This window comes from Ixodes scapularis, unplaced genomic scaffold (assembly GCF_016920785.2).
Source record: "Ixodes scapularis isolate PalLabHiFi unplaced genomic scaffold, ASM1692078v2 ptg001158l_1___fragment_5__unscaffolded, whole genome shotgun sequence".
Classification (NCBI taxonomy): domain Eukaryota; kingdom Metazoa; phylum Arthropoda; class Arachnida; order Ixodida; family Ixodidae; genus Ixodes; species Ixodes scapularis.
The window spans coordinates 751909-774390 of NW_024610110.1; the positions used below are offsets into that span (position 1 = coordinate 751909).

At 48.1% G+C, this 22482-nt stretch overlaps 2 protein-coding genes across 2 annotated transcripts; one reads left to right on the forward strand and one right to left on the reverse strand.

The window, feature by feature from the left end:
* Positions 1–11466: 11466 nt before the first annotated feature.
* LOC120845422 lies at positions 11467–12813 on the reverse strand. Its single transcript, XM_042288140.1, has one exon. The coding sequence runs from the start codon at positions 12647–12649 to the stop codon at positions 11498–11500; it is 1152 nt and encodes a 383-aa protein (XP_042144074.1). The 5' UTR covers positions 12650–12813; the 3' UTR covers positions 11467–11497.
* Positions 12814–12896: 83 nt separating this feature from the next.
* On the forward strand, positions 12897–19735 carry LOC121047832. Its single transcript, XM_040503441.2, has 2 exons — positions 12897–13004; positions 18976–19735. Exons 1-2 carry the CDS (start codon positions 12928–12930, stop codon positions 19442–19444), a joined length of 546 nt encoding a protein of 181 aa, XP_040359375.1. The 5' UTR covers positions 12897–12927; the 3' UTR covers positions 19445–19735.
* The last annotated feature ends 2747 nt before the right edge of the window (positions 19736–22482 follow it).

The following is a 22482-nucleotide window of genomic DNA, read 5'->3' on the forward strand; positions in this document are numbered from 1 at the left end:
GCTCATGAGCTCGTGTCAATATCCCGCTCGCAGTTTTCTCAAACATCTGTCTGTAAGGAATGAGCTTGTCTGCCTTCCTCCTTTTTGCTCTACATGTTGAAATTATACAACTGGTCGTGAAGACTTACAGTGTGACTGTGTAGTTGCCTTTCTTGTTTGTGTGTATATCATGACTGTAGTTTTAAAAAGTATGTAAATATTTTATAATACTTATCAACTTATAAGGTTTTCAGTTATCGACTAAGTGGATTCCTCTTTGTACCTTCATGTGTCAAATAATTTTGCTTGTGAGTGAATTGATATGTTTATTATGTTCTGTGGTGCCTGTGTGTACTGGCCAGCTCGATTATTGGTGACGAAACTTTTGCATTGTACATAATTGGAAAAAGATGCCGTCTTGTACACTAAGCGTTATTTTCTGCCTATTGTGGTTTTTTGTGTTCAAATTTGATATCATTACTCTATCATTGTCTTCCTTCAAAGATTCAATAAACATTTCATGATTACTGTTTGTTGTTGGGATTATTGATTCTAAATCAGAGCTTTAGAATTGTCCTGGATATTTATTTTTTAACACTAATTTTTTCTTCTTTTTTTTTTCAAAAATGCTACTACGCTTTAACCAAAAATTAAGGTGTGTGCATTTTTACTTGTAAATAATTGTAATTGCTCAAACAACACAAGCCAATTAAGGATTTAAAAAAAAGTCTTGTACTATGTTTGCAGCACAAAATTCACTATTTTATGGTCAGTGTTTTTCCAATATATAATCCCTGTACTCATGTTCGAGCTAGACACAAAATAAATGGTACTTATAGTTCCACTATACAGTATGTGCATTTTAAATACAATTAGAGGACGGAAGAAAAATTTAACCAATTGCTATGGTGCCACGCATTAAAACCCGAAGGGTGTCCGTGCTGTTGCCTTAGGCTAAATTAAGACAGCACGACTTGATTGGGGCACATGGCAAAAGTAAGTAAACTTTTTTTTGGAAGGGGGGTGGGGGGTATAAAAACATATCTGCATAAATTTAGTTCTTATTTACAAAAATGCATTTTAATAAGTATATTTAAATATAGTTTCAGAAATATATTTTAATACCGAGCGATTTTAATTCATGTTTAAAAAAATATATTGAAATGCATTTCTAATATACTAACATCTTCAATAATGCATTTAAATGTTCTTGGAGTATATTTAAGTACGCATATTTTAACGTATTTTTATAAATACATTTTTAAAAATATATTGTAGTGTATATTTTAATGTATTTGAAAATAAAAAAATACATTTAAATGCATTCGAAATTCCTTTGAACGTGTTTCAAACGTATTAGTTTTCTCTAAGGGAAGCCAGTCCCCTAGTTACCCTAGTTACACGTACACTTTCAACTATCGTTGAGTCTAAGACATTTATCGGCCTTACCTTTGACTGAACTCAACTCAACTCAACTCAACTCTCTAGAACCCAGTTAAAGCTAGCACGAAACTGGTTCTTGAGCCGTGTGATCAGTCAAATTTTTATAGTAATTGACTCGGAGACACACGTTTTATTTATTTTAAGTAGATCATACTAAATGTTTGATACCTTGTTGCTTTTTAGCGGCATTTACACGAGTACCAAAACAGATTCAGGGCTAGGTTGCACATATTTTAGGCTAGGTGGTACAAGCTACTGCCCGCTATGATGGGTACCCCACTACTATTTGTCTATTTATGCAGCAGGTTCCTCCGCCATTTTTGCTCGTTTGGAATCTTGCCGGCTAGCCGGGTGCTATCACTGGCAGCTCGGACGCCTAAATTTATTCCTTCCCGAGAATTTTGCTGCTACGATTCTTTCTAGACGCCTCCCCCTGAATTCCGAAACAGTAAGTGCCTCACAAACAATGGTTGCTGGCAGCGGTCCCGCGAACAGGTGCCAATTTACCTCCGTTGGGGAAGTCCGTTCGGTTGAACTGAGGTGGGGGAGCTCAGTCGAACTCAACTGTCATTAGCGGCTCAATGACGGTTGGCGCTGCCGTGTAACTTTGGCTTATCGCGATGGACTCGACTGTCGTTGGACTCAATGGCAGCTGAGAGCGCCCGTGTAACTCGGGTACTAGTGCACTAGCTGTCCAACGAAGCTTCCAGACAAAAATGTCCCCAGCCTGCGCCCAGGGTAGTTCTCTCAGCCATGAAGTGAACAGGTGTTGACCATGGGGTCCCCAAGAAATGCCAGTAGTATATAATGCCTTGTTGGTGGTCTTTGATTTCTGACTTTGTCGGGCTCAATCTTTCATACTTTCAAATATTATATACATAATCTATTTTCACTTACGTGGTACAATCGACACGGCGAGGACTCGAATCCAATCACGAAGCCTGTGATTGGATCCGAGTCCTCGACGAACTCTGACAGAGCGCTCATTTGCAATATGACCTAAGTTCACGCCGAACGCTGACGCAACTGCCGTGTCCATTACATGCTCAGAGTATGTGAGCAAGCAATGGTGGCCGGGTGTTGGTACAAACTTTTGAAAAGGTTCTGAAAACAAATTTATAAAAGCTTTTATTTCAGACGACCATGCGATTGAGCTTTTTGTTCGCTGTTCTAGGTAGCTCGGAAAATGGCACTCTGAAATAAGAAATAAAAAAAGTGCCTTAGTTGTTCACCATACCTCTAACACAAGAACATTTGGGAACATGGTGCTTAGATATGCTCTAGCTTTGGTTTGAGCAATATGGCCTATTCTAGGCTCTAGGCCTGAGGCCACAGATGTGGCCTCAATATAAGCATTTTTGTCATCAGAGTTGTGCATTCTTGCGGTAGGATATTACAAAAGCAGTCTGCATGAATTGAGAGTCAGTCTTGCATTCCTTTTAATGGATTGCCAGAGAAGTGTCAGAAATCTGGGTAAGAGCTCATAAGTCCTACCTTTGTTTCGGGGAGCCATTGCAAAGGCTACAGTGTAAAAAACACTGCTAACATACCTATAGTTTTTGTAGCATTGTTTTCTTTATCTACAAAACAGTTTCACTCTTTCTGATTCGGTCTAAGCATCTCTCTTTTTTCGTGTTTGAATGTCTTCTACTTCAGGTTCAGTCCTGCCAGCTTATCATGTATCAGGTTAGTTCGGGCTCATTATGAAATATCTCAAGCTAATACAGCTGGTCCCACTTTCAGAACACATTCAATTTTGCTCTTGGTTTTATCTCTTGTGCACTCCTGCTTACTTGAGGCCGTCTTTTTTTTCTGCTCCCTACAGGGCTGAAGAGAGCCGCGTCTACCACAACCTGGATACAGGGAACTTCTCCGAAGGGGTGAGAACATTTATGACATCTTGGCTTGTTAAAGAGCACGTAAACAGAGGATCGGGATTGGCTGAAGTGTGATGTCGTTGCTTGCTTTTTAATAATTTCTGCAACTCTGCAGGCACCACCAAAGATAGGTAATTTTGTAATTTCACGGCATCCAGTCCACAGATAGCAGTCGATGCGGAATGCCAGCCGTGGCTAGCTACTAGTTCAAACTTTTCTTGGAGGAAGCAACATTAGTAACCTCATATTAATACCTTGCAATTTCAGCAGGAAGCCCATGGTGCTATCGTTTTATCTATGCATGTTTGATAAACAACTTTTTCATAAGTGCACATTTTATCAACACTCATTACGCAACCTTTACTGTTGCGATGTTTGATTGGAACCGTGACAGCAAGCTACAATTCCAAACAGGCCGCGCTTTGTGCAGTCACCCCTTCCTTTGCAAGGGGATAATAAATCTATTCTTGGGCTTGAACTTGCAGTGAGCCTTTTTAGAAAGCTATGCTAGCAATCAAAAGAGCGGATATGGGGCGCTGTTGGCCGAGCTTCGATCCTAAAGAGGTCTGGCGATATTCATGTTAACAAAAATCAATTTCAAGGCTGTCATGAAAAGGAAGCTATCTATGAAATGTGGCAAGATGTGTTGCTGAAACAGACAGTCTTCATCGACAAAGCAATTTGTCGGTGAGACATTCTTTGATGAACTGGTTGCCACCAGGGGGTCTAGACAACATCTGAAATCTCAAGGCCTGCATGCTTCAAATTTGACAGCGCATAGGTAGACCAGTGCAGTGCACAAATTGAACACGAGTGCCGCATCTGCATTCGGCAGGGTCCTTGGTAGAGTTAGAAAGGGTTGCAAAGTGAACAACTTTCGAACATTGCCATGGTTTGAATTTGCAAAGTTGCTTTCAATGTTGATAAAAGTAAAGTTCAACAGTTTCCTCTTTCTTTTTTGCAATTTTGTTTCTAAAAATATTTGAAGATTTGAAATTTCTTGGTTTAAGTTAGAATTATTCGAAGATTAAGAGTTTTGTTCCAAGTATAAGTTTGTAAAGTTAGAAGCCTTCAAATCGCACGAGGGTCCCAGTTTCAGTTTCGAGTGATTTCTTAATTTTCTGATGTGTGAGCTCTGTTTAACTGAGTTTAAACAAAGCTTGCGGAAAACAGAGATGGGTACAGCTGTTGCTACCACCAGATAGCTTGCTGCATTTGCTGGGCAGGTCGGCACTCGGCCACTTAGCTTGCCTCCTTGAGCTGTGAGTCAGTCTCCTGCGACAGCAATTGTTATCTGCACAGTTGAAGCAATTGCTATGTGTTCTGAACATGTAGGTACCGATTGAATCCTGTTTCGTTAGAAGTTCCTCAGATCAAAAGTTTAAGCTTCGTCAAACTTTTGGACTTCACGGGTTCGAAGTTCGAGGAATTTTTCGACATGATAGGTTCAGTGTTATATTTTTTTGTGCCAAAGTTAGAAAGGTTTAACATCTTTGAATTCTTCAGACCTCAGGTTTGGAAAATGTTTGTTTCATCTCTAGTTCTTGGTCTGATCAGTGAGAACAAGAACCCCAGCCGAATGCTGATGCAGCACTCGTGGTCTGTCTGCCTTGTGCTGGCCCATGTGTCAGCATATTTGAAGCAGGTCAAAATGTTTAGGGGGGGAATAAGAGAGGAGGTGCCTGCAAAACTAGAATTTCTGAGTGAGTAATGACCTGGCAACTACTTAGTAACCAATTTTCTGCATCTTATTCCCACAAGTGAGAAGCTAAGACTAATTGGTGTGTGGTAGAGTAGAACCGGATTGATACAGTCTTAGTTGGGTTTTCCCTGAGCATACATTTCGTTTACCGCAGTCCCCTGAAAGACGCATTACTCTTGTTCTACTGTGCTGACCTGTAGACGATTGCAAGCAGGGCAACTCGCCGCCATTATTTCTTCCCTCTTACCAGCAAGCATGTGCAATTGCAAACCTGCCAAAGTCACCTTCATGTGTGTGGTGCTCGTGCTGGTGCCCTCTGCATGTGCAAGGGGCACCAGCCGGGTGCCATGCCACCATCTTGAATACATGCTTTCTTGGCGGAGGAAAATGACATTGTTTTCAAATGCTTTCTAGCACACCATTATTGTGCGATATTTTGCACTTGTCCTTGGCTTATATGAAGAGCCACCAAATTTTACCTGTTTTAAAGCTGCCAAATGCAAGTGAACAAGATCATTCCCTTCTGCCAAATAAGTGCATGTGTAAAAATGGTGGCATGTTTGTGGGCTCCACTTTAGTAATGCAATTGATTGATAACTATTTATATTTTTTTACATCTTGGCAACACAGTTCAGAAGTCAAAAGTAGCATTTCTTTGTGTTTGGAAACAGTGCAAGAAGCTATAAAAGGAAGGAAGATCAAATAGAACAGAGCGCTTTGTTCTATCCGGTGTGTCTCTTCCTTTTATATCTTCTTGCACTGTTTTATTTTATCATGCATAACCAAAATATATCCACATTTCTTTGAAATTTCACAGGCCTTATTATTTCTGACAATTTTATGCTAGTCCCATTCTATCAGCATGACTTTCAAGGCCTCGCCCCACTGTTAAGTGGCTTTGAAGATCGAGTTTCAGAAGTTACATCACACATTGCATGGTCATTGAACAGTATAAAAGTTAATACTCTATTAAACTCAGTCAAGGGTAGGCTCTTCTGAACGAGAGAGTTAATTTTCAGAAATCTAGAAATGATCAGAAATGATCATTGACGGAGTTTCTTGCAGTTGATAATAACTGCAGATTTTGTTCAATTCTGGCTAACGAAATTGGGGTTGCGTATTAAATTTTTAATACAAGTGTTTAGAATTATAATGCACGCCTATGAAAGGTCACATGAACATTGCACATAACAATGGTCACCATTTCATTTTTTTACTTGCAATGTATATCCAGAAAAGCGAAGCAACTTCAGCCTGTTTTTGTATCACACGATTGTCCATGACATTGTCTCTCACTACTGTCAAACTCGATTATATCAAACCCAGTTAATTCGAACTATCAATTGTATCAAACTATTTCTGAACAGACTCGTAGCTGCAATGAAAATGCATAGCGAGAAATGCGGTTACATCGGGCGAAAATTGCGGTGTCTCCCAATACATGGGTTACACTGACGTCACGTCACATATTTTTGGCCTCCATGTAAGAGGAGAGGGAAGCTTCTTTTGTAAGAATCTTGAGTGACGGGCTAATCTTCTATATTCTTCTGGGGGGAGAATAGGAACGACTGGGCAAATTTGGGAGGCACAAAAGGGGGCCCTGATAAGAGGCGAGCTTCTTCTTGCCCTCCTCCCTGGTGGTCATCGTAGCGCTTTTTGAATGACGTCGCGTGCCACCCATGTGTAGATTGAACTACCAAGAGCGCCGTTTTGCTCTGCAAGCTGGCTATCTCTCAATGCAGACAAGCCCTTGAGGGAAAGCCAGCTTGCAGAGCTGGCTTTCCCCCAGTGCGCCTGCTGGCTATGAGGCCGCTTGAAATACAAAAAGCCAGCTTGTAGAGCAAGCTGGCTTTTCTCTTTCAAGAGGCCGTGTCGACCACCCGGAAGAGAAGAAAAAATTCTCTTCTGTAAAGGGTATGGGGAGAGGGTGAGCGGGTGAGACCTTGAAAAATCAAGAAACGGCCACTGACTATCCGCGTGACGCGTCCCTTATGACATACAGATGCTCCTTTGAGAGCAAACAACTTTCCTAAATGTGGCGTTCTTGTTTGTTGTCAAAATCATTAGAACTTTTATAGACACACACGCCTCCCTGACGTCACGCAGCTGCGGTGGTGCTGTCGACGGCACTGCGCATGCGCAGAAGCCTCAGTTCACTCGAATTCGGTTGCTGCGCGTGCGCAGTGCCCACACCTGGTGTGGGCGAACGCGGGCTTGTTAGTAAACATTGTGTCGGTCTATATCGAATTACTGAGTATGTCAGACTGGTAGAGAGTTTTTGCGAGTTCGATAAACGTTGTTGACTGCAATTTTATGTCTAAACTCAATGCTTTTTATTTTCTCAGCTGCCAGCTAGGCGAAGTATACGGACTTTAGCGAGGCGACGGTTCAAGATATCGCAAAGAGATGGCTGTGGTCATTTGTCGACCGTGATGGTGGGCGAAGAAAGAAGCAGGATGAAGAAATGGAAAAGGTTAAATAAAAATAGTCCCAGAAAATCCTCAGCCTTTTTTGTTTTAACAATACAAACCAGTTCTCAGTGAGTTTGTGCATCCCGACGTTTGATCTCAAGTGGTTGATCTTAACTGATACAGCATCCACAGCTACCGCAAAGTGTGCAGGCAAAATGTCAGGCACAGGCTCATGTTCTGCAGTGCGTCCATGAGTTAATTGCAAGGCTAACACCTAACTGCAAGTCGCTCACTAATGTGCGACCTCGGCTGTAGGGCCAGCACCCAATCGCAAAGGTACGGCCTATGATTAGTTGCGAGGGATCGGTCTGAGTCCAGCTGCATGTCATCGGCCTGTGCCCGGTCAAACTTCTTCGCCTAGCACCTGACATCTAATGTACGGCTAATGCCCAGTTGCTTAACTCCGGCCTGCCTCTGATCACAGGACACCGGCCGATGCCCTGTTGCTAAACTTCGGCTTGCTTTCGGCCACACGGCATTGGCCAGTGCCCAGATGCTAACCTTCAGCCTGTGTCCTGACACAAGTCTTCGGCCGGCCTCCATTTGCTAAACTCCGGCCAGCTTTCAATCGCAGGTGATTGGCCAATGTCCTGTTGCGCAACTTCGGCTTGCTTTCAGCTACATGGCATTGGCCAGTGCACGGATGCTAACCTTTGGCCTTTGTCCATACCAAAGTCTTTGGCCGGTCTTTATTTGCTAGCCTTCGGCTTGTGTCCTGTTATAGGTCATCGGCCAGCCTCCAACAGCCAGTCCCCTCAAGTCTTTGGCCAAGGCCCACAGCCATGTTCGGGAATAGTAGTTTGACCGGCCTTAGGCCGGAGGAAATGTGACTGGCCAAAATGCTTCAGCCATTGCCCGTCCGTTCATTTTGTGCTGCCTGGGATACCTGCGGAGCTTGCTTTTGCGAGTGTTGCTTCTCTGCAGTGCACTCAATGGGGCTCAAGCGGGCACACATTAGCGGAAAGCAGCGTTCATATTATGTGCTTCAACACTAGCAATGATGACCAAGGCGACATTGAGGATAAGGACCAGCTCAATGGCGTCATGCTTTCTGGCCTTCAAGCACAAAATGTGAACGCTGAGCTGGCGGAACATGCTAGTCTTGACGACGATGCGTGTGTTTGTCGTGATGACTCATTAGATGACATAGTACAGGAAGTAATGCCAGCACAGTGCAGCAGTGAGTGAAGATGACGATGAAGAAAGGGATGACTTGCTACCAACTGTCACAGCCACAGCTTTGAGCACATCGCTCAGCTCCGGATGTTTCTGTCTGCAAAGGAAGAGTCCCGTAAAAAGCTACTTGCATTGGCAGGTATTGAAAATTTTGTTTTGAGATCGAATGTACTGTCTAAACAGTCCACAATCGACAACTTTTTGGCCGGATAAATAAATTTAACGTCACAGCTCTTTCACCAATGTGTTATGCCTGTACTTGCTTATAATTAGGCCTATGTAAAGGAAACTGGCAAAAATCTGCTTTGAATGAGTAGCTATCCATGTAACAAATCATAATATCGTCTAGTATCATGTTTAGATGAATTTCTGATAATTCAAACTACTGATAATTCAAACTAAAACCTGTGACTTCCTGCAGTTTGAATTAATGAGTCTACTGCAGTTGGCTATATGGCGTTTCGCATTCAGCGAGTCATTTTGTCACTGTATACAGACGAAAGCATGAAAGCATTCGGAAAAGTTACGCATTCACGGCTGCACGATGCTGGCAACTGTAGGGCCAGTCATTAGACTTTGCCCTTGCCGAAGGGCAAAGTCCGGTTTGTAACACTGTGTCACTGGAGCGAATGCACAGATTGATTGCTACTTCCTTGGCGATACAACCGCTGCCTTCTCCATCGACACACGAGAAATACCGCAAACAAAAGCAGACACCGTCACGACTTCGCAAGGTGAAACCGGAGAGGTCAAGAGCGGAAGAATTGCTTTGAGTGTCGACGTGCTATGTGGCATCAACAACAAAAACCTACCATTTCAAAAAAAAATAAAAAATACTAGTCTGTAGTTTCTTTGCTGGACGCGACGTCACAACAGCTGACGGCAGCAATTGGCTGGCGGTGTTGATGTAGATTCTTTTGGGGGGAATTTGCCACTGAATTCATAACCTGTCATAAAATGTAGTCTCTAAACATGGCATATATAATCAGGTAGTTTGCTTCCACAATGCTGCCGCCTAGTCTGTCGCACAAATTATTTCCGTTCCTAAGTGGCAATTGGGGCTTTACGTAAACTTAGGCTGGACGTGCGTGTAGAAAAAGTAACATGAATGACTGACCACATCATTGACTCTTCCAACATTTTTAAAATGCAAAGGTGCAAGCGAGCTGGACAAGAATGACGAAGATATTCCCTGGAGAAGGGGAACAAGAGGAACAAAGGACAAACACAAATCTCCAAACACAGCTAGGTGACTGGTGCGCGACCGTGTGTTTGTGTTTGTCCTTTGTCCCCCTTCTCCAGGGATTATATTCGTCATTCTTCTATAGCTCGCTTGCACCTTTGCATTTAATTGCATTATAATAATAACCTTAAATTGCAAGCTTCACCGCTTTTCACTGTCATGTGCTCGGGCCTGTGCCTTTTCTGCACACAACCCACGCCTTTGAGAGCCCTCGCGTACGGCGAGAAATCCATGATATACAGGGTACGATCGCAGGAAACCTCCAGGGGTGCAGGAAGCTGCAAGTGCACCAGAATGTGAAACTTGAGGTGGAGATAGAATTTAACAGTTTCAGAATATGACGTTGCTTGACGTAACTTAGGGCCACCGGAGCACGACCAACTATTTGTTGTGATCGGGGCCTTCGATCGGACGCGGGTTGGTAAAGATTTGAAAAACACGAAAGAATAAAACATGTAGGGACGAAGATAGACAGCGCAGTTCTTTGTTGACATGGGATGTAAGATCAAACACATTATTCTCTCGGATCAAATGGTTTTGTTGAATTAGGTTTAGCTCGCAAGTCATCCAGCTGGTCCTTCGGGGGGCTTTCAGCTTTCTGCGATGCGTGTTTTAATCGTGAGAGCCGGCTTCAACAATGTAGGCAGCGGCGCCAAATAATAGATTTGAAACGAAGAAATAGCTCGGACGCGTGGAACGAAGAGATCACCATCATAGCAAAACGCAAACCACTCAGCTTTCGTTCGACGACGGCACGCAAGGTACGATGCTTCTCCGGGCGTTGAACACAGGACTAAGGAGATCGCGTCTATTTCCATAATTTTATATATTAAAGTGCGCGACGAAGCTCTCTAGCCGCCGGTACAGAAACATGCAAAGCACGCCATTTTTTTTTTGGTCAAAATAACAACAAATATAAACCATTTTGACGTCACGGACGTCAGAATAACAAAAATCCTGACATAACATTATTTTGAGGTCCGTCACATCACTGGCCACGCCCCTTGTGATTCAAGTCGGTGCCGAAAATACGCAGCCGTGCTGAGACCCCGGCGGGCGTCGGCGCTGCCAGCGCTTCCTGGTGAGAGGGAATGGAGGTTGGATGGATGGATGGATGAATACGGCTGAGTCCTTTGGATCGGGCGGTAGCTTACGCCACCTAGCCATTTTGTTTTACCATTTAAGCTTAGAATATTTAAATGTGAAATCTATATTCACTCCGCAGTGCAAAGAAAGTGAGGCTATGAAACCCCCTTGCCATCAGTGAATAAGAAAATACCTAGTTTTCTCTCGATTTCTGCCACCATTCACTTAATCTTTGCTTGGTAATCTCTACAGTCTTGAAATCCACTCTCCCTTCGCTGTCTCTAAAACCCAATGACTTTATTAAATCTATGTCTAGGTCTCCCAAGGAGAAGCCGCCACCTGGTGGATGGCGGGCACACCACTCGTTCCGCCCGGGCGGTTCGGCCCCGTCGAGTGTCCCCTAGCAACGGGGCAGCCGCGCCAGGGGAGAGGAGGTGACAGAGAAGCCGTGCGGCGCGCCGCCGCGCGCGCCGGCCATCTTTCACTTTTTTTGGGTGGATGATGGGCGAGGTGGACGTGGTTACCTGGCCGTGCTTTGTCGGGCGGTGCTGATCGTCGCGCTGGGTCCATAGGGACCAGAGAAGACCTGTCTCCTCCAGGAAGGTAAGGAGGGCCCTGAGTGCTCTATCTTTGCGCGTCGGTTGCTCCTGCGTCGCATAACTTCGTCTCTTGTACTACAGAACTGACCTAGCGCGGCGAAGGATGCTGTCATGGCCGCCCGGTCGTCGGCATGTTTCGGGCAGTCCAGGAGGAGGTGATCAAGGTCCGACCATATCCCGCAGGTCGGGCATTCGGGGTCGGCATCAGGGCGAAGGAGATGCTTTCTCGCCAGTGTCAGAGCGCATCTCGTCCGAATCCTGTGGACGACTGCGGCGGTTGGGCGGTCCCAGTTCCGAGGGGGCTTCGCCGGACGGTCGCCGGCCGCGTACCTCTCGTCCGCGTGGTTTGTGGCGGCCTTCCGTGCGACGAGGAGCTTGGCGTCGGCGAAGGGGCCCACATCCGAGGCCAGAAACTCGGGATCGTCGTGGATCCGCTTCGCAAGGGCATCCGCGCGCTCGTTTCCGGAAATCCCGCAGTGAATTGCCATTGCAATGCCAAGCGGTGGCCAAGGCTGCCGAGGAGCTGGGCTTCCTCGGCGATCCTTCGTGCGAGGGGACTTGCCCCTTCGAGACCGTACAGCTGCACCAGGGCCGCCTGGGAGTCGGAGCGCACCAGCCAGCTGTCCGGGCCTCGGCTTTTGTGGTGGACCAGGTGCAGTGCGAGGAGGAGCGCCGCGAACTCCGTGGTGGAGCTGGTGGCGTGGAACGTGAGCAGCTCGCCCGCGCCGTGGTCCGCTCTCTCCGCAAAGATGGCCGCCGTCGACGAACCGTCGCCCGGCCGCACGGAGCCGTCGGTGTACTGTACACTCTTGCCCAGCCGGGGTAGTGTCACTCGATGTGGTTCTCCGCCAGCTGTTTTGCCGCGACGTCGGCCGTTCTTCGCCGAGTGCCCAGCCCGTCGATCCGAAGTTGGACAGTGAGTTGGTGGGGGTCCGAGTGCAGCGGAGGGAGGGGAGTGACCGTCGGCGCGGGGCCGGCGACGTCCCCAGAACGCACAGGAGCTGCCCCAAGCGCGACTCGGGCCTCTCTGCGATGCGAGCTAGCAGCGGTGCCGCGGACTCGCAGGTGGACATGCGGATGGGGTGCCCGAGAGCGCGAATTTGGAGATGGTTGCCGACGGTGTTGCCTTCTGCTTCCGTGTACGTCGGGATGGATGCCGTCGACCTGGATACCCCGAGGCAGATCCTGTGTGCTATGCGGTGGACCGTCTCGAGGTCGGCTACTTGTGGTGCCGAGGCTGAGCAGCGGCAGCGCGTACAGTGGCACCGACAGCACCAGTCCCTGGTGGAGTTGGAGCATCTTGCTCTGGGATACCCCCCAGGTGCTGCCGGCGAGCGACCGCAGGGTGTTTATGCGGCGCCGCATTCTCTGGATAACGCTCGCCACCGCTGGCCCCCACGTCAGCCTCCTGTCGAGGACGAGGCCCAGGTACATGATCTCCTTTTCTTGCCTTATTTGTGTCCTGTCTATGACCAGTGCCGGTCGGAATGTTTTCGCCCGAGGAGCGTTGATGACTGCGATCGTCTTGTCGGTCGACACTGCGAGTCCGAGCTGTCTGAGGTGGAAGTTGACATTGTCCAGCGTCTCTGAAGCTCCGCCACGGCCCTCATTCTCTCTCAGCCGCTAAGTCCATCACCCGCAACGCGACGTCGTCCGCGTAGAAGGCGACATTGACTGGGTATCGCGCCGTGCCCCCCGCATGGGCTGCCGCCGGAACAGATGACATCCCGGCCGAGAAGAGTAGAGGGCTGATCACGCTGCCCTGCGGAACTCCTCGCGTGAGGTGTTGCAGTGAGCTCTTCTCCTTGCCCATCTTGACGGTCTCCGTTCGGTCGCTGAGGAACGCCCGGACGAAACTCAGCGGCCGCCCGGTGACCCCGAGCCTTCGCAGGGTGTCGATGATGGTAGTGTGTGGGAGCGCGTCGAAGGCCTGTCGAATATCGATTGTGACGAGCACCGCGGAGGTGCCCCCTTGCCCTGCCTCCTCGAGCGAGCTGACGAAGTCCCCGATGTAGTACGTCGAGCAGCGTTTAGTCCGGAACCCTGAGAAGCATTCTGGCAAGGCACCCGCCGCCTCGAGATGGTAGTTGAGGCGGCACAGGAAAATTCGCTCCATAGTCTTGCCGAGGCATGACGTTAGAGATTTGGGCCTGTATGAGCGCGGTCGGCGTTCTGCCATGTCGCAATTGCCCAGCCGTGATTGGACGAAACGGGCGGGGGAGCTCGCGGTTACTATTGGCCGCGGTGCGCGTCCTCCTCTTCGTTTTCTTCCGTCGCTGCCGGTCGCGTTCTCTGCTACGGTAGTGGTCTCCTTGCTCGCCCCGCACATTGTTTCTCAGCTTCGCTTTTCGCCTCCCTTACGATCGTGCCAGCCGCAGTTCCTTGTAGCTTGGCTATCTATTTCGTATCCGCACACGATGCGCGATTGGCGTGCGAAAGCGCTCAATGAAGCTGATCTGAATGGCAAAGTTGGAAGTTTCTCCACAGCGTGCCGGCAATGGTTATTACGTCGACGCTTCCAGTAATGGATCTTCCGTGCCATCGGCTGTCACCGCCAAGGAAAAAGCCGTTGCAGCGAGTATGCGTGCTGTCCCGAGCACATCGACCGCTGCACTTTCTTCCGATATGCCGGGCTCCAGCGTTCGCAATTTAGACGCAGAAAGCGTGTCTAAATTTCAAACGTCGTTTGCTCAAAAGCAGGGGAAGGGCATGACGTCACGAGCCTAGCCTCCGCAAGGCAACTTCTTCTGAAGCCGCCTCTCCCCCTACCCTCCTCACATTTTTTTTCCGGAAACGGTATGCATCTCGGGACGAGTCGGCCCCGCCACGTGACTTTTTCTGCTGGGTTCTAGTAGACGCGCAAATAGGTTGAGCTGTAGTATATGTTCAATTTACGGAGTAGGCAGTGAGGGCGGAGGCGGTGGGTGTCAGATCTGTAGCGTCTGCTTGTCTTTCTTTTGCCTTGTATTTACGGAACGGGCAGTGAGCGCGGAAGTGGTGGGTGTCTGATTTGTAGCGTCTGCTTGCTTTTGCCTTGTATTTATGGAGTAGGCAGTGAGCGCGGAGGCGGTGGTTGTCGGAAAGCGTCTGTTGCCGTTCTTTTGCCTTATATTTACGGTGTAGACAGTGAGCGTTGAGCCGGTGGGTGTCGGATTTGTAGCGTCTGCTTGTTGTTCTTTTGCCTTGTAATTCTCGACCGCTACCAATGGAGCATGAACTGTGGAATTTCAGAACTAAAGCACTTCTCCGCGGTGCGCCTACGTCGTTGGTGAATCTCTAGGAGGTTTCGTAATGTAAGTCGAGCGGCTCGCTCGAAGCAGCGTCTCAGCAGAGAAAGCGCTGTCAAAGGTAGCGCTCAATCTTAAATCGCGTATTAAACGCTCGCGCGCTCCAACCTCGACAGTGTTTGTTTTAAGTCTGTTTCAACTGAGACGCTGCATCTGAGCAAGCCGGTCCTAAGCAGCGGTCCTTCCGTTCGCTTTAGCATTCTCTTCCAAACTGCTCAAAAAACAAAACACAAAATATTTTTTTTTTCCGAAAACATTCAAGAGCAGACGTTGTCATTGCAATCTCTTCGGCAACGAGAAAGGATTTAAAGATGTGAGCCGTCCGTCCGAAAATTCGGAAGATCCAACACAGGGTGACAGGAATGAAAGCGAATCATGGTGAACTCTGTTGGATAGCGCTGCGCTGAGCAGCCGAGCAGATAGAGCTCCGCGGCTCGTGCGCATGAACCCGTGCCTTGCGCCCGTGGCTAGAACGTATCCGGCTCTGAGCCGATCGCCATATTAAACCCCTTGTTCTGCCTTTCTATCGTGTCACCGTTCCCTGGCGCAACTTGCAACACGACATGCAACATGGTGTCAGAAGTGGGATGCCGCCAACGATGAGCCGATTTCAAGAGCTCTTCAGCGGGCACCGCCGCGCCAACCAGGGACCCACACGAAGGTAGGCGACTTTGCTCTCGGGGATCTTCGGCTGCAGCCACGCGATAAAGGATGGCGTCCTTTGTCATACAACCACCGGAAGCATTTTGTTTCTCATCACCGACCGAGTGGCCCAAGTGGAAAAAACGTTTCGAACGTTTCCGCACGTCCTCCGGACTTATCGCCAAGCCCGAGCCACACCAAATAGATGCGTTGCTCTACATCATGGGAGACCAAGCGGAAGATATATATGGCACGTTCCAGCTGTCTGCCGAGGAGGCCAAGAAGTTTACAGTCGTCATGGAGCAGTTCGACAAGTATTTCATCCCGCGGCGAAACGTCATCTTCGAACGAGCTCGTTTCAACACGAGAGTTCAACAAGAAGGCGAGTCTGCCGAAGATTTTGTCACGGCGCTCCACGCACTTTCGAAGCACTGCGACTACGGCGAGCTTCAAGAACAGCTCGTCAGAGACCTTCTAGTAGTTGGAATCAAAGATCAGAAGCTCTCAGCAAGACTTCAACTCGACGCAGACCTCACGCTTCAGAAGGCACTTGAGGTGGTCCGACAGGTCGAAAGCGTACGTCAGCAGCAAGCTGAGCTCAATCCCGACAAGTCGACTGTCAACAAAGTCGCCGCGGCGCGTCAACAAGGAGCAAACCAAAGACGTTTCGTCAAGACATCGGCGAAATTCACTCACGCGAACGACGAACGACCTCACACAGAAGTGAAGCCATCTCCAAGCTCAAGCAAGAGCGGCGTTCAGAGACCGTGTCGCTGGTGCGGAAAAGAGCAGCACGGACGCGCCCAATGCCCAGCGCGGTCGGAAGTGTGCCGTAATTGCCACAAGAAAGGACATTATTCGTCTGTTTGCAGGTCTCGACGAGTCGACTTCGTTGAAGCGCCTGAAACCAACAGCGAACAAGGATTTTTAGGAGCAGTGAAGTTCTCCGAAACTTCGGAATGGGAGACTACAATCCTGGTTCAAGGCCAACCCGTAAAATTCAAAATCGACACGGGGGCCGACGAAACCGTCCTTTCACAAGCAACATTCGACATGCTCAAACGTCAGCCTCTGCTTTCAGAAGCACCTCGTCAACTTTACGGGCCCGACGCAAAGCTTCTCGCAACTAAGGGCGTTGCAAGACTCGAACTCGCTTACCGCGACAGGACAACAATTCAAGACGTCTACGTGCTTCACGACGTCCACACGTCCTTGCTCGGAAAGCCCGCCATCAATGATCTGCAGATACTTACATTCGTCAATGCCGTCACCCAGAAGGTAATCCCAAAAGTCGAATTTCCTTCACTATTCCAAGGTCTCGGCAAGCTGCAGAAAGAACACCGCATTCGCTTGCGCGATGGAGCGGAACCATCTTGTATCAACTCTCCACGCCGCATCCCGATACCCTTGTACGTGAAAACAAGGTTGGAGCTACAGCGAATGCAGACAATCGGTGTCATTTCTCCTGTTGACGAACCAACCGAATGGTGTGCGCCCATGGTAGTCGTCCTCAAGCCAAACGGATCGGTAAGAATCTGCGTCGACTTTACTGGTCTAAACCATCACGTCCTGAGAGAATGGCATCCCATTCCTTCCGTCGAGCACACACTCGGACTGCTGCACGGCGCGAAGATATTTTCAAAATTAGATGCTAATTCGGGATTTTGGCAAATTCCACTGGACGAAGGCAGCAGGAAGCTCACCCCCTTCATTACACCCTTCGGGAGGTTTTCCTTCAACGGACTACCTTTCGGCATATCGTCTGCTCCAGAGTACTTTCAAAAACAGATGTCTAGTCTTTTGCATGGCATTAACAGAGTGGTCTGTGACATGGATGACATCCTCATCTGGGGTTCAACCGAAGAAGAACACAACGAGACGCTACGCACCGTACTGCAGCGATTAACCAAAGCTGGATTGACGCTGAACGAAAACAAGTGCCTATATAACGTCCAAAAGCTCACGTTCTTAGGCCATCAACTAGACTACAACGGCATCAGACCCGATGAAAGGAAGGTAGAAGCTATTTTGAAAATGAAACGCCCGACAAACAAAAGTGAGCTGCAAAGAGTACTGGGTATGGTCACGTACCTTGCCCGCTTCGTGCCAAACCTTTCAGAGGGTCTTCAGCCACTTTCATCCTTGTTGTCGAAGAAGCAGGAGTTTCTTTGGGACTCTCCACAGCAACAAGCATTTGACAAATGGAAGACAGTACTATCTTCTCGTCCCGTACTGGGCGTATACGACCCCGGAAAGGACACAGTCGTCAGCGCAGACGCTTCCTCCTTCGGACTTGGAGCACTGATCCGGCAGCGACAAACAGATGGCAAGTTCGCTGTCATTGCATACGCCTCAAGATTGCTCTCAGACACCGAAAAGCGCTACGCGCAGATTGAGAAAGAGGCTCTTGCCTTAGTCTGGGCATGCGGGAAGTTCGAGGATTACCTGGTTGGAAAAACGTTCAAGCTGGAGACAGACCACAAGCCGCTCGTCCCCATCCTCATGTCGAAAACTCTTGACGACTTGACACTCAGACTCCAGCGGCTGAAGATGAGGATGATGCGCTACCAGTACAGCGTAGAATATGTACCAGGGAAGGACCTACTAGCAGCTGACACACTTTCCCGAGCACCTCTACAACAGACAGGGGACACAGACCTTGAAAAAGACGTCGAAGCTTTTGTCCTTTCCTTGAACAAAGCTATCCCAGTCAAGGACCATTGCCTACAATGGCTAAAAGAAAGCCAAAAATCGGACACAGTCTGTAACCAGCTACGAAAACTAAGCTCAAAGGAGTGGCCATCCAGAAGAGACTTGCCACAAGACCTGAAACCTTTCTTTGAGCACCGACACCAGCTCACCGTAGAAGACGACTTGCTCCTCTATGCAGCCCGTGTCGTCGTTCCAGTCTCGTGCAGAAAAGAGATCATGCACCTCCTTCACGAAGGCCACTTCGGCATCACGAAAACACAAGCAAGAGCAAGGGACTGTGTCTGGTGGCCAACAATAGCAGCAGAGATAACTGCCACAGTAAAGCAATGCAACGAATGCATCAAAACCACGTGCAATCGCAAGATGCCGCTTCTAAACACGGAATTTCCTGACCGACCATGGCAGCGCGTTGCAATGGATTTTTACTACTTCAACAGCCACTGGTGGTTGATCATGACAGATTATTTCTCAAGGTACCCCGAGATAGCACGGCTTGAGAAACTCACATCGCTTACCGTCATTAACCACTGCAAAACAATCTTCGCTCGCCACGGCATTCCAGAGGTGGCAGTGTCCGACAATGGGCCTCAGTTCTGGTCATCAGATTTCGCTACATTTGCTCGAGAATACGGGTTCAGGCATACCACCTCAAGCCCATATTTTCCCCAAAGTAATGGACTTGCGGAAGCAGCCGTGAAATGCATCAAGAAACCAATGGAAAAAACAAAAGACCCATACTTGACCCTTCTCTTTTACAGGTCGACTCCGCTGAAAAACAGCTACAGCCCCGCTGATCTACTTATGGGTCGACGTTTACGAACCAAGCTCCCTATTGTTCCCGAGATGCTCATGCCTCACATGCCAGACATGAGAAAACTTCGCGACTTTGAAGAACTATACCGAGAAAACCAGAAGAAAGACTTCAATCGACGGCATGGCGTACGCACACTGCCTGAAGTCCTAAATGGAGATGAAGTTTGGATCACTGACATCAAGCAGAAAGGTACAGTGCAGAGACCAGCAGAGGAACCCAGGTCTTACTTCTTAGACACTGACAACGGGGTTGTGCGACGTAACCGAATTCATCTTGTCCCTTTTCCTGCAAATGTCCGGGAGGCGGAAGTCGTTGACAGCGAAGATGCTCAAGAGGCACGTACAGAATGTGAAGGCAATCTTCATTCACACACGAGAAGTGGCCGATGCGTCAAGGCTCCCCAAAGACTTTGACTCTTCTGTATGGGGGAGATGTTGGATAGCGCTGCGCTGAGCAGCCGAGCAGATAGAGCTCGTGCGCATGAACCCGTGCCTTGCGCCCGTGGCTAGAACGTACCCGGCTCTGAGCCGATCGCCATATTAAACCCCTTGTTCTGCCTTTCTATCGTGTCACCGTTCCCTGGCGCAACTTGCAACACGACATGCAACAAACTCCATACCCCTCCTGCTGTGCCCGTGGGATATCAACTTACCTTGCTGAGGCAGCCTCATTTTGTCACCGCGAGTAAAGCCTAGCTCCCCTTGTCTGGAGGTGTCTTTATTCATGTATTTTATTTACATTAGAATCACTTCGAAAAATAAACAATATATACAACACTTATTTACAGCATAGCAATAGATTTGCAACACAACATTGACATATGATAGTCAGACGGACGAAATAATTACAAGGCTGACAGAAGACATGGGAATCTGTTTAATCTGGCTTATATATATGGCTACTGGCCTTTGAACTGTCCGAGTTGGGTGTGTGTTCGCCTTACTTTCTGTTTGTGTAGTTCATCTGTGGACACCGTGCTTATGCTTCGCTGTCTGATATTAAGTACTTCTGTCACCTGTGCAACAGACAACATGAGATGACAGGCGTGGTTCTCCATAGGTTTATTCTCAAGCATGTGGCCATTTAGTGAACTAAAGATGTCTTTGCCAATGAAGCGCTTCATCAGCAAAGGGTGAACACACTCACCGATGAAACGGAACACTGTAGTGGGCGACTTCTTCGACCGCTCGGGCCTATTACTGCGATTTCGTGCACTACACAATCCCATCGCGGTAAGGAAACACCAACACGATCCGTCCACACAATCAAGCACGACCGCCGCGATCGCAAACGCTTTGCAAGGTGACTCTTCGATAGAGACTACCCCTTTGATGTCGTTCTCCGTCGTCAGAACTGTTGCTCAAGCGCTGCCTTGCGTTATCACGTGAATTTCACGCTCCGATGGTTCACAGACTCCGCATCTCGACGATCTCGGGCATCGCCGCGTCGCTCCTCGGTCGGATCCGTCCGTCATAAAGTTAAACGCCAAAACAACAGGGATACGAGAATAGATGCAGACAGGTCCAACTAGCCTAACTCGCCGTCTTAATTCCGCCCGTCAGTTTCGACGGCTCCGTAACTCGTAAATGCCACCGGACGAGGTAGAATTTTATAGTACACCGCCAACCGGCGCACTTCCGGGCCGACTTTTTTTTTATGACTAGGCTTCAAAAAAATCACGTGATGCCATCCCCCTGCTCAAAAGGGATTTTTCCTCTGGCGTGGCTGCTCATTCCCGTTATATCTCAGGAACAGCTCCTCCGATTTGCGTGCGGTCTTTTTGTTCTGTTCCTAAATAACTTTGTGAGGGCAATGGCAATCTTGTTTTCTTCAAAAACTGGGCTAAGAACGTTGAATATAAAAACAGTTATGAATGTGTGCTTGATCGAGAGCTAGAAGTTCAATGTTTTGCTACAAATTGTCTCAAAGAATGGAAAAAAGAAAGACTCTGTTATGGCCTGGGGTACCTACCCAGCGGTCACCATGACGAATTCCCCACTGCCACGGCCTTTTGCGGATTCTCCAGGATGGCGATTAGGGTCACATATGGCGCATCTTGAGGAGCTCTTTTAACTCGAGAATGAATAATCATGGCCTCATGAAACTTTGGAGTTTGTCCTATGTTAGTGTTATAAACATGCCCTAATCGTTTCATTTAGCTATCTTTACAATTTAAAAAAAAAGTTCGTTTTCCGTCTCCACCTCCCACCTTAATTTTTTTGGAGCTGAGAGGAGAAGCAAAATGGCAAGCACTGGTATCTTAGCTGGCTTGACCCTGTTTCCCTCCTCTACGAAACTTCTATAAGAAGCCCTCTACCTCCCGCATAATGAGCTCAAAAGAAAAGCGCCCCTCCTCCACCTTCCTTATCTGTAACCCAAGGCTATCGGCTACCTTGTACAGGAAGGACTTGGATATGGACTCTATGACTCTAACCACTTCAAGATTATTAAGAGCGGTAGAACCACGACTTGCTTGAAAACGTCTTTAGCGATGGTGAGCAGGGCATTTTGGTTCTGCTCTCAGCTCGGAGAAAGCGGCGTGCTTCGGAGGCCCCAAGCACGCCGCTTCTGTGCACAGCTGAATATATTTCAACCACAATAATTCGCCGGGTTTAACTCGATCATTTAAAACTACCGGGTGAAACAAGGAGACGGTAGGCTCTTTAAATCGACCGGAAAATTCGGTTTCTTAACCTATCGCGCTACGACTTTGTGCAGCTTTGCCCACAGATGGTGCATTTTTTTTCGTAAAATTTACAAAGAGCGAACTTACCTGAGGAAAAAGTAAAGAAAGAAAAAGGCTTAGCTCCTATGGAAACACAGCGACGCCATCGGTCTTCAAACAACACGGTGCCGTTTCGCACTGGACACAAGAGATGGCGCAACGAACGCCGCCAACGAACGAGCATACGGCGCCGAGAGCCAGCGTCTTTAGCAGACAATCTTTTCGACTCGAGCGGCGCGTGTTCCGCAGGCGGCGACAGTCGCAGAAACAAAAACAGGCGCGGTAACAACGAGGAACAGCAGTTCCTTGTCTGCTAACTTCGGCGGCTCTCGTCGTCGTCTGCTCGTTCGTTGGCGGCAGTTGGTGTCGCGACCACTTGCGCCATCTCTTGTCTCCCGTGCGAAGCGGCGCCGTTTTGTTTGCAGACCGGAGGCGTCGCTGCGTTTCCATAGGAGCTAAGCCTTTTTCTTTCTTTACTTTTTCCTCAGGTAAGTTCGCTCTTTGGAAATTTTACAAAAAAAATCCACCATCTGTGAACAACGCTGCACAAAGTCGTAGCGCGATAGGTTAAGAAACCGAATTTTCCAGTCGATTTAAAGAGCCTACCGTCTCCTTGTTTCACCCGGTATATCAACGTTTGTTTTAGCTGTGATATGTGAATGTGAGCATAAGAGTAGCCAGGGTGTACCAAACTTACAGCATTTCCTTTTTAGCTATTTTGTGTTT